The sequence below is a fragment of the Misgurnus anguillicaudatus genome, chromosome 24 (genome assembly GCF_027580225.2).
Source record: "Misgurnus anguillicaudatus chromosome 24, ASM2758022v2, whole genome shotgun sequence".
NCBI lineage: Eukaryota > Metazoa > Chordata > Actinopteri > Cypriniformes > Cobitidae > Misgurnus > Misgurnus anguillicaudatus.
In genome coordinates, this window is record NC_073360.2 from 12,971,984 (window position 1) to 12,991,668 (window position 19,685).

The 19,685-nt window shown below is 39.1% G+C and overlaps 1 protein-coding gene across 1 annotated transcript in view; it reads left to right on the plus strand.

Annotated features, from left to right (window-relative positions):
- Nucleotides 1-2,642: 2,642 nt before the first annotated feature.
- LOC129437730 (transmembrane protease serine 4-like) overlaps nucleotides 2,643-19,685 on the plus strand; it is a 31,324-nt gene continuing 14,281 nt past the window's right edge. The window contains exon 1 of the mRNA XM_055196025.2: nucleotides 2,643-3,171. Coding sequence (XP_055052000.2) covers nucleotides 3,166-3,171 — 6 coding nt within the window. The 5' untranslated portion in view covers nucleotides 2,643-3,165. The remainder of the gene's footprint in view (nucleotides 3,172-19,685) is intronic.

Here is a 19,685-nt window from a genome sequence, read left to right on the forward strand (position 1 = left end):
AGTGCATGATGTGTGCTTGTACGCATTTAAAGTGCTCGGTCAGAGCCAGTGATCAAAATCTAGCAGGTTGCCCGTTATTCAAACACTTGCTATTTTGACCTTCACAAAAACAACAAAATAAGGAAGTGAATCAAAAATAGGGAACTTTGTCCTGGGTGCACTGATGGGTTGTAAAGCAGTTAAACTGTTGTCTTGTTTTACTTATAAGATTAAAATTTCCTAAAATTGACTAGTCTATTTCGTGTACAAAGAGTACTAAAACTACATTTGTTCCTAACAATGGCTATATTCAGAATAGCATATATTACCTTACTACTCGTGCTATTTTTACCAAATTCCCAGATGGCCTACTGTCCTTCATTTGCTATATGTACAGAATACAGCACAGAAAACAAAGCAATGCAATGCAATTGACTTGATCTTCTTTTTCCATTATGACTTGTTTATGGATTCAGTTTTGATCACTATTTAAAAAAAGAACAGCAGACCTAATTTAATGTATATTGTGTAAGCTTATTCTGAACATAGCCAGTTTGACACTATTGATCTTTTTAAAATTGTTGTGTTTAAATCCACCAGAGAGAGACAGAGAGTCCTGGAATGTGTTGATTGAGCAGACAGCATTGCTCACACATTTTTTTTTTTTTTTTGCAGGGGTGGGAAAACTCAAGGGCCACATCCAATTTTTGTGTTATTAACAATGTGCATGAAAAAAATATCCTTTATATTTATCACAAACTGACAGTCATTTGCTGTACTGGATCTATAAATGGACATGCAGTTCCTTGTATCATCTTTACCCAGATGTGTAATGAACAGTTCTGGAAAAAACCTTTGGCATAGTAAGAAATAACTTTCACTGCAATTTCATTGTGAGTCATATTTGTAATTACTAGCCTTAGGAAAATTAACCATGGTTTATTTATAGCAACCATATAGTAGGCCTAAGTGTTTTTTGGCAGATTGATTACCATTTGCATTACAAAAGTTTTACATCAAATACCATGGTCGTCTATTATAGCGGGACCATAGTAAATTTGTTGTAACTTTTTACCTTTAATAAAGTTTTAAATAAAGTTCATTGTTATTGTAGGTAACTATAACTTTACAGTAGGCCTTTATCAAGCATAGAGAAGATCTGAATATAACGAATACAGCAGGCTTGTGCCATCTACAGGATTTTGTTTGTATTGCATTCAATTATTTATTTTGAAGAAACTCCTCAAATACTATAGTATTTAATACATACAAGTTAAAATAACTTCATTTTGCAAGATAAGTTGACATAACTTACAAATTGAAATGGTTAAACTAAATTTTTTAAGTTAAAGTGACATAAATATATGTTGAAATGACACAATTTTCTAAAGTTTAAAAAACTGCTTTGCAGTTGTCGTATGTGGCCCGCAGGCTGTAGTTTGCCCACCTCTGCTGTATTAGTTTGGCAGTGAGAATGATTCAGTCACCCAGGCAGTAAAATCCATTTAGAGTCATATTTTCTGAACCAACACTTAAAAAAAATCACAATCACTGCAATGGCAATCTCGTGTTAGTCTTGGCTACAGGTACCTAAAGAGTAGTATTTCATCCTTCATATGTCCAAAAAGTATTTTGTGTGGTCAGATTATTAAAAGATAGAACAGCATTTTTGTGGTGTTTTTCCGGAAAAAGATGAAGTCTTGAAGGTGTACCGTGGGTGGAGCTAAAGGGTTACGAGTACGCGCAGCCTTTGAATACTAATGCAACAGCTGTGACATTGATGTAAATAAAACTTTTTTTAATAACTATGGCTTACAGTCAGATACAGCCAGTGCTTTAAGTGGCCCAAAAGAGGTGCCGGTACTCTATTATTGTTTTATTATTCCCAGTCATGAACATCAAACAGACATGAATTTTATAATCCCAACTGTGATCTATACATCTCATTTATAAATCCAGTGTCATCCTAGAAGGGAGTGGATAAACTGTGACATACTCTCACATGATATTTATACTGAAAACGCCTGGAGAACACCGATTGCCAGCTGTTTTTCAGCCGAGCGCTTTTGAGCTGTGATACTTGAGCTGTGAGCCGGATGGTTGTTGTGATACTTGTCCCGCCCCTCCTCCACTGTGATTGGAAGGCCGTGGAAGAACTGACATTGACGAGCGGAGCTTTTCACCCAAAGTTGAATCTCTTTCAACTCTCGACGCTCAGCGCCAAGCGTGGAAAAAACGCAGAGCGCCGGCTTATTTGAAAAACGCTGAGTTTCCATTGGAAATTGAAAACATGCGCTGGCCGTGGGTGAAAAAGCTTCGGTGTGCACACCCCCTTATTCCAGCGTGAAAAACATTCCATTCCAAATCTGCTTCACTAAGTGACACATCTAATTTTATTAAGCTGTGCACATTAAAAACCTGGGCCCATATTCCTAAAAATTCTAAGCTCCTAGGGACAAAATTCTAAGAAAATTGTGGGCATTTCACTTTAAAATTAATTAGAGAAAAGATCCTAGTAAAGAAAGAAGTAATCCAGAAAGCATCCTAACCCTAAAACCTCTTTAAGGGTTAAAATGCTTTCTGGATTACTTTCTTTACTAGGAGCTTTTCTTTAATTAATTTTAAGGGGAAGCGCCCACATTTCTAGGAATTTAGTCACCAAAGGAATTTTGGAGTTTTGTCACCAATGGCAAATTTTTTGCACTAAGATGTTTCATAAATACGGGCCCTGTAATACAATTCTGATAGCCATAGGCACCAAAACTGGTTCAGAGATCTGAGAAATCTTCTTTCTCAGAATCAAAACAAGCAGCGACGTGACTAGGGTTGACAACTTTCTCACTCTGAAATAAGGGACAAAAGATGGCCTGCCGCAGCATCATAAGCAGGAAGTGAATGCGGGAGAAGTGGGAGGATCCAGTTGAAATGGGCGGAGGTGTTTATACATAGGTAAGGGTTTTGGGATGGGGGCTGAGAGATTCCAAACAAATCTACAAACAGCAGAAGTCAGCTGGGTGAAACCTTTTAAACGTTCAGTCTGGAAGAGCAAGAAAAGACAGGAAACTAGCACATATAGTAGTGCACTGAGTAAAGGAGGCACTGGAGAGAGTGAGGTCTTCTTGTAGACATAGAGGTGGCTTTGTGATCTCCATCTGCTAGGAACACATCGGCACCAGCAATCAAATCATGAGGGTACGTGGGAACTGACTTTATGCTATTTTTTATTTTTTAAATGAAGTCGGGTGGTTGTTGTAGGTAAACTAAAAGTAGTGTTTATCTAAAGTTGACCAATACACAATTATACATTTAATTTGACTAATTTAGCTTAAAACTCAATTATTTAACAAAAGTCAAGGCTGATCTCTTCCATAAACGAATGAACATTTGCTGCAATTTTGCTTAGTTATATACGTTTATGGGTTTGTCCATACATTTTGTTTCACAGAACTACACAAGATCAAGCAGCGCTATGTCTTTATCAATTAATGTCATGTGTGATTTCAGAGCTAAAATGTGTGGAACATTTATGTGAAACCTACAGTATGTGACTACACTAAATAAAACATTGTTTCCAGGTGGTTCAAACACATACTTTGCATTTAAGTCATTTGAATGGGTTTTAAAACAGGTTTCTACAAAAGATCAAGGTGAAATCTGTATGCAAGAGACTAAAGCGAGGATGTTAATAACAAAAACTGAGCTAACTTTAATTGAGCTGGTATAACTGTGAATTTCATCATTTAGTATCAGTCACTGTTGATCTCACCTGACTGAAATCTGGGCAAGCAACGGTGGCCAAACTATACTGGTATAGTTTTATAGTATTGTCCTAGATCCAGATACACTGGAATGGTCAGACAGTGTTAATAAACAAAGGCTTTAATCATCCATATTATTTATTTTCGACATTAGACACTGATGTTTTCACAGTGTTTAGTCAACTGTCAATCTTAAGCCATAAATACATGCCAAACCGGTTTTACAAGATTGCGTTTAGTTTCCCTCCCTGTCTGCTATAAATCTTTTGATCTGTACATCAACACAATACACTTCATTTAATTAACCTGGTCAGTGAAAGCTTGATAACATTGTTTTAATTCTTTCAGGTATCTGTCTTTTCTACGTACACTGCTGTTGTTGCATGTTTTATTTGGCATGATGGGCGACTCGTCCTGATCTCTGCTTATGATAATGACCTGTTAAAGGCGGAGTCCACGATGTTTGAAAAACGCTTTGGAAAAGGAGACGGGCCTACTACCAAAACATATAGCCAATCAGCAGTAAGGAGCGTGTCTACTAACCGACATCCTTGCCGGGTTGCGTATGTGTGGGGCGGGTCTATCAACAGAAGGTCCAGATTTTATTGGGGTAGAGGCGTGTTTGTTTAGGTGAATATCAACATTGGCTTTTAAACATCATGGACTCCGCCTTTAAGTTACATTTTCAGCTTCTCTCTCTCTGTGTCACTCGTTTCAGTATTTGCGAAAGGGATCTTGGTTTCCAATTGTAATCCATTCACGTGTGTAAACCTGCTTTCCAAGAATAGGATACAAAATAGGGGTGTAACTTTAAAGCGTTGTGTAACTAAAGATATTGACAGAAATGCAATATAATACACATAATCGTAGATGCGTTTCCATTACCCTTTAAACTGCGCAAATGCACATTGCGAATTGATAATACGGCCAATGGAAACACGTCAATTTTGCAAAAACTCACATACATAGCAAAAACGTTTTTACACTCGCATGAAGTTGTTTTTCAGGCAATTCGTAAAAGGTGTATTCTGTAAAACTGTAATGGAATCAGTTTATTCACATTTTTAGGTCACCTGATGAATGTCAGTCACATTTGAAGATGATGCGGTATGTACTCCCAGAAACACCTCAATACGTGTCTGCTCCCAATTTTAAAGGAACAGTATGTAGGATTGTGGCCAAAACTGGTATTGCAATCACAAAACTTGTGGCTAAAACTGGTACTGCAATCACACAGCTGGTGGCCAATACACAAAATGACAACATAAACATCAGTTGAGGGCTGCAACTCCACTTTTTAAATGACAATATCCTGGCCAGACAACTGTTGTCAGTGATATAAGTATTTAAAATGAACATGATTTCTTAATGTCTAGTGACATATCAGGGCCATTTTATGATTAATTGATATAAATTTCTTACATACTGTTCCTTTAAGAGGCTTTCCTTGGCATTAATGTTTGGATTATACTCTTACGTGTTCTTCGGTTAAAAGTATGCATAGTGTGGTGGATGTGATATTCAATTTTTTTCAATTAAATTTTATTTATTTATATAGCGCTTTTCACAATTGTTAATTGTTTCAAAGCAGCTTTACATGAGTAGATGTAGGGGAAGGACAAAAACCCTTGGGAGAAAGTAATATATTTATATATATATAGATACGGTAGGGATAGGAAACGGGTAAGCGGATTAAACTGGTTCAGCCGGTGGTCGTTGGTCGCGCATCAGCTGGGCATCACGTTGAAGGACAGGTAGTAGATCAGTGGTGTGATGACCTTCACAGCAGCAGGAGCTGGGTCTGTTTGTCTCATTGTTCTCGGGGTCGAGGACAAGACAATGAGAGAAAAACAGAATTCTATTAGCGTAGGGGCCGTTCACATGTAATGCAAGTGTCATGCAGTATTGTGGTTTAAATGAGCTCAGTTCCAGACAGGCTAACTATTGCGGCAATAGTATATTACCCATATGAGGTATGTGAGTGCTTTGTTCTAGACAAACTAGCTATTGCGGGATAGGTACATTTACTGGACATTTTATGTGAATGCTTTGTTAAAGAAGAATGTCTTAAGTTTAGCTTTAAATTGATCAACTGTGTCTGATACTCGAACATTATTTGGTAAATCATTCCAGAGCTTAGGGGCTAAGTAGGAAAAGGATCTACCACCTTTAGACACTTTTGATATTCTAGGGATAATTAAGAGACCCGAATTTTGTGAGCGCAGTTTACGTGATGGATTGTATTCTGATAGTAGTTCTTTAATATACGAGGGCGCTAGGCCATTTAAGGCTTTGTAGGTGATTAGTAATATTTTAAATTGTATGCGATATTTAACTGGTAGCCAGTGTAAAGATGCCAGAATCGGACTTATGTGGTCATACTTTTTAGATCGAGTAAGCACTCTTACGGCGGCGGTTTGAACCAGCTGTAGCATGTTTACCTGATTTGTGTGACATCCCCAGAGTAACGAGTTACAATAGTCTATTTTAGAGGTCATAAAAGCATGGATAAGCTTTTCTGCATCTCATGCAGACAGGATATGGCGTATTTTTGAGATATTTCTAAGATGGAAGAATGCTGTGCGGCAGACGTTGGAGATATGACTATCAAAAGATAGATTGCTGTCGAACATTATGCCTAAATTCTTAACCGTGGAAGATGGCACCACTGTGCATCTATGGGCAACTTGTAATCTGACAGATTATGTTTGGAGTGATTTGGTTCAATAATAAGTATCTCAGTTGTTACAACCTTGTTGTAGTTCTTGATTTCTTTTTGTAGGAAACGCTTTGTGTTGTCTCTGTTCTGTCCAGGAGAAACCTGATTGCTCTGGCTTTTCGATTGGACATCCTGCCGTCTGCCGCCCTTAAAAGGACTTCCGGTTCACGTCCACGGGAGCAAGCTGGGTTGCTCATCGCTGTTGTGTGTGTTTGGTTACCATATTGTTGTTCTCGAAAGACTTTGATTCATTGACCCTGTGATTAGACCCCTGCCTGATTATTGACACTGAGAGTTGCCTAGCCCTTCTGAGTTGTTAGCTCATTTAATGTATATATTGTAAATAATTGGGAAGTAGGGAGTTTGACGCCACCAATTCTTTACTCTCGTTTAAACACTGTTTTTTGTTAAGGAGTTAGGGAAGCCGACTGTATTTTTGTTTGGGTATTTAATCCTAGGTAAGTCAGTTTAAAGAACTTTATTGTTTAGTTATTTTTAATTATTTGTTCTTTTGGCAAATGTCAACTCCTGAAGACATTCCCTTTATTTTTCTCATATACTGAGTTTTCTATTAAAAGACATTTATTTATTCCGAGAGTTTTGGCTGTTATTTCACTATTTTACTATGCATCGCCTTTTACCCCTAGACCGGGCGTAACATAGAAGTGGGGACTCGTCCTAAAAAAGGCTCGTCCTTTGTAGTTGTCAGGGTCGTATAGGGTCTATAAATGTTTGCCTGGGATTTTCTTCTTTTTATATTGGAGGTAGTGTATTATGGCGACAAAATTTGAATTGGACAGATTTGCAATCGAACCCACACAAGAGCAATTTGACACGTGCCGCAAAGATGATTTATTATTGATCAAAGATTTCTTTGGTATCGCTGTTCCTCGTGGCGCACTAAAGAGGGATTTCAAAAAGGTGTTTTACACGGAGCTTGTGAAGCAAAAGATATTGCCAGGAGAGAGTGCGGTGTCGGGGGATGAGGCGGATCTCGAGCGGTCTGAAGGTTCAGAGACTGGTGAAGCAGAGCTCAAATCTGAAGACGCGGTAGAGCCCGTTTGTCCAACCCAGCCGCAGGAGCAATTGTTGGCCATCCGACTGAAAGAGTTGGAGGTGGAGCTTAGCCAACAAAACTATCAGAGTCAGCTGTTGCATGTGCGAACGCTGGAGCTCGAATCACACCGTGATATCCGGATTAAGGAGTTGGAATTGCAGTTATTGCAAGCTCAGAGTGCTGCAAACACACCAGGGGATCACATCCCTGTTTTAGTGCCGGCAGCGACGTCGTCTCCTCACCGATTATCGGTAAGTCAACCTGAATTTGACATTAGTAAGCAGATTTTGTTAGTGCCGTCATTCAAAGAGAGCGAAGTCGATACATACTTCACTGTCTTTGAACGAATCGCGGCTACACTAAAGTGGCCTAAGAATATTTGGCCGTTACTTTTACAATGCAAATTAGTGGGTAAAGCACAAGAGATATGCTCTGCATTGACGCTAGAACAAAGTTTGGATTATGACGCATGGCCGCGGGAAGTGGGGGTGCTGCGGGTGCTGCAGCACCCCCTGTTGGTGAGAGAGAGATTTTTTTTTAAGTAAAATTTTTTGCACAATTTATAGATGGGTTGCTCGGCGACATCATTAACTGGTTGCGAGAGGCAGAAAGAAGAGACGTGCCTTGTGTTGTAGGCTAGCTGTGTCTGTAAGTCAAAATGCAAAGGAGTTGTTGTGTGGATAATAGTACCAACAGAGTCAGTGCTGGGTGCCTGATGTTAACATACCAGTAAATTCGACTATTACGTTAGCCCAACATTATAATTCATACATGTATCACAGTAACACTGCAAAAATAAAGACAGAAAAACAGTTCCAACTAAAATCAAGTTTTATTTATATACAAACAATAAAGAACGCTTCAATAATTAAGGTTGTTGCAGTAGCGGATCAGCTCACCAATCGGGCTTTCTGCCTCCTGGATGCTCGCGCACCCTGTAATGTTTGTAAACCGGCAACCCGCGTCTATATATTACTTATGAATATTTTAGGAAATTATTTTTGACACACGTAGGTTATTACGTGTATTTTGGATTTTAATTTCATGTGCCTTCCCCTCTCCGTGGCCTCATCCGAGCGCACTTCTCCGCCTTGCGTCTTTTGAAGACATACGCACTCACCAGGACCCAGAAAAGACTCACACACCTTTGGTTGATGCATGCCCACACAGAAATTCTGAACTCCCTGGGCATTAGTCCCCTCATGAGAGACTTTGTACTTTATTATACAACCGGCGCAATGCGCGACGCAAGTGTCTTTTGCTAGAGTAAAGAGCGCGTTGATAATATGCGCATATTAACGGCATGATAACGCGGGTTTGTTATCACATACATGGATGCATGCGAAGCAGCACAAACACGCCTTTTTAATGGATTAAAATGTAAAAGATTATTATTGAGTCTCTTGGACATAAATTATGACCGATTATGAGACCGTAGAAGGCGCAAAGTGGCTGCTTCATCTGTAGCTAAGTAAATAAATGCTTTGCTTTTAAACATTTTTTAAATGCTTCCCCACGAATTTATTGTATATAATGACTCTTTACCTGTGGATATGGTGAAATGAGAACGTTTGTAAATTCTTTATATCTTGTTTGTAACAAATAAAGTATTTTTAGAGTACAAACCTTATATAAAGCCTAATATATTCTGAAAATGTAATTATACAGCATCTATAAAATCATACAATATCAGAACTAAACCCATTATTATTTTTGTTCAATGTATGAATTATTTATAAGTTAAAAAAGCCAGCAATAGTACTATTTAGTAAAAAAAAGGTCTATATAAGGTAATTGTGAGAATATTTTACCACTGTTAATCGACGTTTGATCCTAACTTAAAAACGAAAGTAAAATATGTTCGTCTGGACATTGAAAATGTTGAAGTTTATTTAATATTATATGTTGTATGTAAATATATATATGAAAAGTTTCGTTGCAAAACGAGATAACCACCGTTTTTTTAATTGTTCAGAAATCGCGTTTTTTGGTTGTGCATTCCATTATTTCAATGCAACTGCAGTTGGTTTGTTTTGATTTAAAACCTTCATAACTTAAAAAATACAGCTAAGTAGCACCATAAAACAAAATAATAACATGATAACATAATAATAAACATGTTTTGACAAAAATGTTAAAAAATGGATTTATCTCGTTTTGCAACGAAACTCTTATGTAATGTATGTCTGAAGTTGTAATGAAAGTAATTTCCCCTGGAATTGTTATAAGTATTTCTGCTTCTGATTAATAATAGCGCATATATTAATCTGATGTCTGTGTGTTTCCGACCCTGCTGTGTGCACTAAAGTGTATATGACAGTAAAGTAGTGTGAAACTCAATGTATTTATTTTTAAAATGTATTTTAAATGGGCCTACAGGCTCATAGTTTTTTTTGTAAAAAAAAAAAAAATTCACAGCACCCCCTGTTCAAAATGACTTCCAGCGGCCCTGTTATGACGTTGTTAAGGCCGCCGTGTTACGCGCATATGAGTTAGTTCCGGAGGCTTATCGCCAAAAGTTTCGTAAATACGTGAAAATACCCAGCCAGACATTTGTGGAATTTGCTCATGAAAAGACAGTTCTGTTTGAGAAGTGGTGTATTGCTAGCAAAGTTACAAAGTTTGAGGATTTGAAGGAGTTATTGTTGTTGGAAGAGTTTAAAAGTTGCCTTCCTGAAAAAGTGGTAGTTTATTTAAACGAACAAAAGGTTGCGTCTTTGTCTGAAGCTGCCATTTTTGCAGATGAGTTTGTGCTCACTCACAAAGTGGTGTTTTCCCCACCACGTCTTTCGCGTCGTACTCCTGTAGAGCAAAATTCTAAACAAGTAGTAGTCGCTCGAAAAGAGGAGCAAGCGGGTGATAATTCTCTAGCTGCTAGAGAATGTTTCTATTGTCATGAGAGAGGGCATTTAATTAATAATTGCCCCGCGCTGTATCGCAAGAACCAGCGTAAAGCCCAAAGTACTGCTAGGAAAGTAGTTTTTGTACGCGCACACACTCCTGAGGCTGTAGCATCTGTGGATCCCACGTTCGAACCGTTTGTATGTAGTGGTGCGGTCGCTTTTTCTGACTGTGACACAGAGCTTAAACCTGTACGTATCCTGAGAGATACTGGTGCTGCTCAATCGTTTATTCTGGCAAGCACCCTCCCATTTTCCTCAGAATCTAGTTGTGGATCGGATGTGTTGGTTCAAGGAATTGAATTGGGTGTTTTGAGAGTTCCTTTACACACGGTTTACCTGCGTTCTGATCTTGTGACCGGTATGGTTAAGATAGCCGTACAACCCCAACTACCATTGAAAGGTATCTCCCTTATCCTTGGTAATGACTTAGCAGGGAGTAAGGTTAACAGGTTACCTGAAGTCACTGATGTACCCGTTGAATCTGGGAAGGATGATGTGTTATTGGAAGAATTTCCAAATGTATTTCAGTCATGTGTAGTCACTCGTGCACAGTCTCGTAAGCGTGAGGATGAATTGGCTATTGATGACTCTTTTATGTGTGTGGATGTCAATGCTAGTGTCAATGCTGAAGTTAAGTCTGATGTCCAGAATGAGAGTGTGCAGAAGGTGATCATCGGACCAGATTTTAATTTTCCTTTTGACAGAGCTCAGTTAATGGTTGCTCAAAATGCTGACGAAACACTGAAGATAAGCATTTCTTCTGTAATTGATAAATCTGAATTATCTAACCATACAGTGGCTTATTTTTTAGAAGATGGTGTTCTCATGAGAAAGTGGAGCCCTGAAAAGGTTCAAAATGACTGGAGTACAGTATTTCAGGTAGTCCTCCCACAGTCTTACCGTGGGTATGTACTAAAGTTAGCCCATGACCATGAACTCGCAGGTCATTTAGGGATTAGAAAAACCTACCACAACCTTTTGAAGCATTTCTTTTGGCCAGGTATGAAATCTACCGTATCACAGTATTGTCGTTCTTGTCACCTTTGTCAAATCGCAGGCAAACCAAACCAAGTGGTATCACCAGCCCCATTAAAGCCAGTACCAGTGATGAACGAACCGTTTGAAAGTTGGTAGTGGATTGTGTAGGTCCCCTCCCTAAAACTAAGTCTGGTCATATGTACTTACTAACCATGATGTGTTCTTCAACTAGATTTCCGGAGGCCGTGCCTTTGAGGTCACTAAAGACTCCCAATGTGGTGAAGGCGCTGGTTAAGTTCTGTAGTACGTTTGGGTTACCCAAAGTCATTCAATCGGATCAAGGAACAAACTTTACGTCCCGATTATTTAGAAAGGTAATGAAGGAGTTAAATGTAACTCACGCGGTGTCTAGTGCGTATCATCCCCAGTCACAAGGAGTCATTGAAAGGTTTCACCAGACTTTAAAGTCTATGCTCCGCACTTTCTGTTTGCAAGATCAGAAAGAATGGGATGAAGAGTTACCACTCTTGTTGTTTGCTATACGTAATACTGTACAAGAATCACTTGGATTTACACCAGCCGAGTTAGTGTTTGGACACACATTACGTGGTCCATTGAAATTGTTGCAGGAACATTTGCTGTCAAAAACTTCCTCATCGAAGTCTCCCCCTAATGTATTAGATTATGTAAGCTCATTCAGAGAACGATTGCACTTGCAGAGAACTTGCACAACAGTTGTTGTCTTTATCCAAACCCGCATGAAAGATAGGTTTGACTGTAAAGCTGTTAAACGCTCATTGGAGGTGGGAGATAAGGTCCTTGTGTTGTTACCCGTGCCTGGCTCCTCCCTACAGGCAAAATTTGAAGGCCCTTATGAAGTGGAGAAGAAGTTGAGTGATACAGACTATGTGGTCCATACGCCTGAGAGACATAGGAAGAGTCGTGTTTGCCATATTAATATGTTGAAGCTATATGTTACCCGTACAGGCTATGGAAATCCTGATCCAACAGTATCTGTTCCGACTGTAGTTGCTCCTGTTGAGGTAGTCTACTCTGAAGAGGTCGTTCTAGATCCTCTTAATTTAGAAGTGTCAGTGTATCACATGCATGCCTGCAAAATTCTGAAACCCTTGAAACCTTGGACTCTAAACTCTCTCATTTACCCCCATCGTGCCAAACCGAACTGTCACAACTGATTGAGAAGTTCCCCTCACTGTTCTCAGATGTTCCTACTGTAACTAACGTTATAACCCATGATATTGATGTTGCTGAGCACCGCCCAATAAAACAGAATGCTTACAGAGTTAACCCTGTTAAACGTGATATAATGAAGCAGGAAACTCGCTATCTTGTAGAGCATGGTTTAGCCATAGCCAGCTCTAGCCCGTGGTGTTCACCTTGTTTACTGGTTCCTAAGGCTGATGGTTCATCACGATTCTGTACTGATTACCGCAAGGTTAATCAGGTGACTAAAGCAGATTCTTTTCCTCTTCCACGTATGGAAGATTGCATTGATCATATTGGAAAGTCTAGGTATGTAACTAAGTTAGACTTGCTTAAAGGGTACTGGCAAGTACCGTTAACTGAACGTGCCTCAGAGATTTCTGCTTTTGCCACACCGGATGCCTTTCTACAGTATAAAGTTGTACCTTTTGGCCTCAAAAACGCTGCTGCTACATTTCAGCGTTTAATGAGTATTGTGTTATCTAGAGTGGGTAATTGTGATGCATACCTGGATGACGTTGTGTGTTACTCAGAGACATGGGAAAGTCATCTGAAAACCCTGGAGGAAGTGTTTAGCAGGTTCCGGGGAGCTAATCTTACACTGAATCTGGCTAAGTGTGAATTTGGTCATGCCACTGTAAGGTATTTAGGCAAGGAAGTGGGCCAAGGTACAGTTCGGCCACTACAGGAAAAGATAACTGCTATCGTTAATTTTCCAAGCCCCAAATCTAAGAGAGAGCTTAGGCGATTTCTTGGTATGACTGGATACTACAGAAGTTTCTGTAGGAACTTTTCTGATGTAGTCAAGCCCCTTACTGATACCCTCCGGACAGATGTAAAATTTCTGTGGACTCCAGAGTGTCAGATTGCTTTTACCGCTTTAAAGAACCTGTTGTGTAGTGCTCCGGTCTTGGCTGCTCCTGATTTTAAGAAACCCTTTAAACTGGAAGTTGATGCTAGTGGTACTGGTGCAGGTGCAGTACTCATACAAGAAGATGGTCATGGCCTTGAACATCCTGTATGTTTCTACTCAAAAAAATTCAATCGCTACCAGAGTAATTATAGTACGATAGAGAAAGAAGCTTTGGCACTTATACTAGCTTTGCAACAGTTTGAAGTTTACATTGGTTCTAGTTCACAGCCTGTTGAGGTATTCACTGACCATAACCCACTTGTTTTTCTACAAAGGATGTGTAATAAAAACCAAAGACTCATGCATTGGTCATTGATTTGTCAAGACTTTAATTTGGAAATTAAGTATAAGAAAGGCATTCAAAACATTGTTGCGGACACCCTGTCCAGATCTTGTGTATAAACAGGTTATGTTTATTCTTATGTGTGTGGGTGTTACAACCTTGTTGTAGTTCTTGATTTCTTTTTGTAGGAAACGCTTTGTGTTGTCTCTGTTCTGTCCAGGAGAAACCTGATTGCTCTGGCTTTTCGATTGGACATCCTGCCGTCTGCCGCCCTTAAAAGGACTTCCGGTTCACGTCCACGGGAGCAAGCTGGGTTGCTCATCGCTGTTGTGTGTGTTTGGTTACCATATTGTTGTTCTCGAAAGACTTTGATTCATTGACCCTGTGATTAGACCCCTGCCTGATTATTGACACTGAGAGTTGCCTAGCCCTTCTGAGTTGTTAGCTCATTTAATGTATATATTGTAAATAATTGGGAAGTAGGGAGTTTGACGCCACCAATTCTTTACTCTCGTTTAAACACTGTTTTTTGTTAGGGAGTTAGGGAAGCCGACTGTATTTTTGTTTGGGTATTTAATCCTAGGTAAGTCAGTTTAAAGAACTTTATTGTTTAGTTATTTTTAATTATTTGTTCTTTTGGCAAATGTCAACTCCTGAAGACATTCCCTTTATTTTTCTCATATACTGAGTTTTCTATTAAAAGACATTTATTTATTCCGAGAGTTTTGGCTGTTATTTCACTATTTTACTATGCATCGCCTTTTACCCCTAGACCGGGCGTAACACAGTCTTATTGGAGTTTAGCATAAGAAAGCTATGTGCCATCCAATCCCTAATATCACTAATGCAGTCTGTTAGCTTAGCAAACTGGCTGGTTTCGCTAGGATGTGACAAGATGTAAAGCTGGGTATCATCCGCATAGCAGTGAAAACTTATGTTATGTTTCCTTATAATGTCTCCTAAAGGTAACATATATAACGAGAATAGGATAGGGCCTAAAACTGATCCCTGTGGTACGCCGTATTTAATGGGGGAGTGATATGTCTCTTCCTCATTTACATAAACAAAGTGATATCGATTGGTTAGATACGATCTTAACCAGGCTAACGCCTGACCACTGATGCCAACATAGTTTTCTAGTCTATTGAGTAAGATTCTGTGATCTATTGTGTCAAAGGCTGCACTAAGGTCTAGTAATATAAGGATTGAGATTTCACCACGATCGGATGTTAAAAGGAGGTCATTTGTGTTTATGTGCTATGGTGGGGCCTGAATCCTGATTGGAACTTTTCATATGTATTATTATTCGCTATGAATGTGCGTAAAAGAAAGAGATTGAGATTGGTCTAAAGTTATTAAGATCTCCCTGGTCAAGGTTTGGTTTTTTAATGAGCGGTCTAATAACTGCTAGTTTGAAAGCTGTTGGAATGTATCCTAATTCTAGAGATGAGTTAAAGATAATTTAGTACTGGGTCTGACACTACAGGAAATACCTCTTTAAGTAATTTTGTGGGAACGGGGTCTAATATACAGGACGATGATTTGGATGACTTCTATTGTAGTAGGTTTAAATGACTCAAGATGTTCGTATTGTAATCTAGTGTTAAGAGTGGTGGCTGCTTGCGTAGTTTCTATGTTTTCCCTAATGACCGTAATTTTGTTAGTAAAGAAGAGTCATTACTATTGTGTTGGAGTTTACAATTGGTTTCTGTTTGTTCTTTGTTTCTAGTCAGTTTCGCAACTGTGCTAAAGAGGAAACGAGGGTTGTTATGATTTTCTTTAATAAGCGTACTGAGATAGGTAGATCTGGCGGTTTTTATAGCCTGTCTGTAGTGTTGAACACTCTCTTTCCATGCTGAACGCCATACCTCTACATGAAAGTCGCTGTCATGTTTCTAAACTAGCCCTAAACTGACAAACATTGTCTCAGACGACGACGTGTTTGCCCTGTGCTAGTTATCGTAGCGTCATATTGCGTTTCGAAATTAAGGTTGGTTGAAATTCACAATCTCACCACTAAATGCCGCTAAAAACCCAAACTGAGAATTATATGAGCCGTTTATTTTTTATGCTATGTGGTTTGCGATATTTGCAACCGCTTTACCAAGAAGTTAAAATACAGCTGAAATAAAATCTGTTAAACTTGATTTTTGTAATGTTCTAACAATAAACATTTACGCATTTGGCAGACGGTTTTCCAAAGCAACTTGCAGTGGATTACAAGGTAATATATCAAACCCATTATTGCTTCTGCTGCTCTACCACTGAGCTATACCAGCCTGATCTCACATATTTTACGAGTTGGCTAATTCGTATGAATACGATTACCGTAAAAAACAATAACAAAACCCCACCATAACCCCAACGTCACAGGGGTCAAGGCAAATCGGAAAAAATATGAATGTGGTCCTACGAATAAATACGAATCAGCCACCTCGTAAAATACATACAAATTGCCATGAGATACAGGAGCACATGTTATAAACATTAAAATCAAAGTGATGTATTAATAGATTACCCAAACATCCATCCATTCTCTCAATCTCCCTTATCCTCGGCAGGGTCGCGTATTTTTTAAATATAGTTACAGTGTTTAGTTTGCATTACAACAACATGATGCAAATTAAATGCATTGACTAACATTGACTATGCACAAAAGGAGTGTCCTGAGGGCATTGTGTAAATGCATTGTCGAACGAGAGGCCAATATATTTATGTGGGGTGTGTCACCTTGTAAAACAAACACAACCTAAAAATAAGTCCATAATGACACAACAAAGCAGCAATAGCTCTCGTATGATAGATTGAATAGCAGCTCCCGCATACTTCAATGTTTTGTTTTAGCATCTTCCTTTATGTGTGTAGTCAAGGATACAGCTCATTGTAGGCCTACAAATGCAGATACAATTACATCAAGCCCACAAATTCATGGCCCATCACACCACATTCTTCAAACTAGTTCATGTTAGCAGGTTGAATGTAGCTGGTCATTTAAAGCAACACTAAAGAACTCTGGCTCTTTGCTCCCCCTACAGGTTAGAAGCGTAATTGTTCATTACCACTGTCGTAAATACTGCAGCATAGCTGGCTCTGATTGGATTGTAGGTCTGCCGTAAAGCAAGTTTTTGTAGTTTTCACTCGAACTACAGGACCACTACCCGACGGTTGGAAACTTCTTTAGTGCGGTTTTGGCCGATAGAGGGCTGCAAAGCGAATGTGAAAGTGCCGTTCACCCTGTTTTGAGTAGATGAACCACTGAAACTTTTTTGGAAACGTTATTTTAAGGTAAAAAAACCTCTTTGGTGTTGCTTTAATTGTTGCGTTACATTAAGTGACGCCCATTGACAACAATAATTATTAAACATGTTTACGATCAGAAATCCTGATGTGTTGGGGGAACCCCGAGGACAAACGTGCGCACGCTCTTGAGATTATAATGTGAAACGAAACAATATCCAATCAGAAAGCGAGATGATGGAAGGCAGAAGCAGTCATGGCGCAGCACAAAGTGAAGTTGAATGTAGCTGGTCTTTGAATTGATTAAAACAATTAATCAATTGTTTTCACTCATTAATAATGGGTTAAAACAACCCATTATCTGGGTAATTTTTAACTCAGAAATGTGTTCTGTCCTATAGTTACCCAGCCCTGGGAGTACATCGATCTAGTACGAGTTCACGGGTGGGAAGTCACGGGTTTGACTGCCGTTCCAGTGCACTTTCACAGGTAGACGGTTGTAAAAACACAGGTTACAGGCTGCCTGGAACGCATAGAGTCGGGAGTCGTGGTTTTGAAGTCGTAATTCACGGGCCCAAAAACCTGCCTGGAACGCAGCATAAGAGCCACTTAATACATCATGGGGGGAGCGAAATTCAAATTACCTATAGACGGTTTCATCGGACGCACGTGATACACTGGATCCGAACCTTACTTCCGGATTTGTTTTTTTAATGGTCTGACTAGTTGCTAAACTGATCTCTTGAACAAATGCCTCGTCGAAAATAACAAATGTTTTGGTTTCCTAGGTAATCTATGTGTGTGTGTTTTTTTTGCTTGTTATATAAATAAACTACGTTGAAAGAACTTTGTTGTTATTTATCCTTAGCGGAGTTTACCGGAAGTTACGTGCGGACCGCGACAGCCGCTTGTTTATGTTGTTGCTGCTGAAACGGTCTTTATATTCACATGCTTGCAGAGAGAGCCTTACCGAAACAAAGTTACAGGGTTGCTATTTTTCATGTGTTCTGGGTTGGTAGAAGCACTGGGGACCCGATTTTAGCACTTAAACATGGAAAAAGTCTGATTTTCATGGAATGTCCCATTTAAAGGCGGAGTCCATGATGTTTGAAAGCCAATGTTGATATTTGAAATCACCTAAACAAACACGCCCCTACCCCAATAGAATCTGGACCTTCTGTTGATAGACCCGCCCCACATACTGTATACGCAACCCGGCATTTGATTTGATTTGATTGGCTATAAGTGTGTTTTGGTAGTCGGCCCGTCTCCTTTTCCAACGCGTTTTTCAAACATCGTGGACTCCGCCTTTAAGGCTTATTTGTGTACAAAACTGTTCCTTTATTGTCTCTTTAAGGTGGCACTCTAATTTACCATTTTGTAACTTTACAGGTACAATTAACATTTCACTGGTACAAAATTGTTCCTTAAAGGTACACAATTGGTCCTTAATATTTTACCCCAAAAGGTATAACATTTCAGTGTGTTGTATACTAATAAAGGTAAAAAAAATAGTACCTTTGAGGCTACCACCTTACCAACAAAAAGGTAGTGTTGTACCTTTTTTCAGTGTAACATGTATATAAAACAAACGTCTCCCACAACAATACAATAGACTGGATTGTGGAGACCATGCGAAAGAAGATTAAAGTGGTCGTTTGTTTTGGCTGCTGTCTTATGAGTTGTTTAAGGTGTTAACTGAGCTGACTGGAATCATCGTTTGACATATACTAAGTGTTACTCTCTGTTTTCGACAAGCAAACTGATGTTAAGTTTCACTTTTTACACTGTGGTGTTCATGGCCGAATCTGAAGAGTGATTTCAAATCTGTTACAATATGAAATGAATACAGTAGATACACATATGAGATGATTTCTTCGCAAGATGAGTCTGCTTTCACATATTTTGTGTTGACTAATGTGTCCACCTTCAGTCATCAAAAATTAAGAGTGATGTTACCATGAAATGGATACGAATAGATGCAGTATAGCTTAAAATATATTACATTTGTTATTATTATTAAGTTATGGTCAAATGTGGTGAATGAGCATCTACATCTGTATAAAGATGATCAAAAGATATTTGTTTAAAGAGTGTCTACCTCTTGACTAGGTGAGAAACACCCACTCAGTGTTTTGTAACTGAAAGTTTCCATTGAGGTCTCCAGGAGTCAACCATGGTTTAGAGAGTCTGGCTTGTAGTCCTTGTGGGCTTGCCAGTTCTAGTCTCATGTCTGGCAGGTTACGAATGCGGTGCCCTTGCACCTTAACCCCAATTGCTCCCCAGGTACTGAAGGGATAGATGCCCACTTCTCCAGGTGTGTGTGTGTGTGTGTGTGTGTTTGTACCTGGTAATTATCATGTTGTGGGGACCAATTGTATTTTTGTGACCTTGTGGGGACATTTTGATGTCCCCATGAGGAAACAAGCTTATAAATCAGAAAGTTTTCTATGATGGTTGGGGTTAGGGAATGGGGTAGGTAAGGGGAATAAAATATACAGTTTGTATGGTATAAAATTCATTACGTCTATGGAATGTCTCCACAAAACATGGAAACCAGAATGTGTGTGTGTGTGTTTATGACTTGCAGTGTGTGTGTTCACTCACTGGGATGAATTAAATGCAGAGGTCACA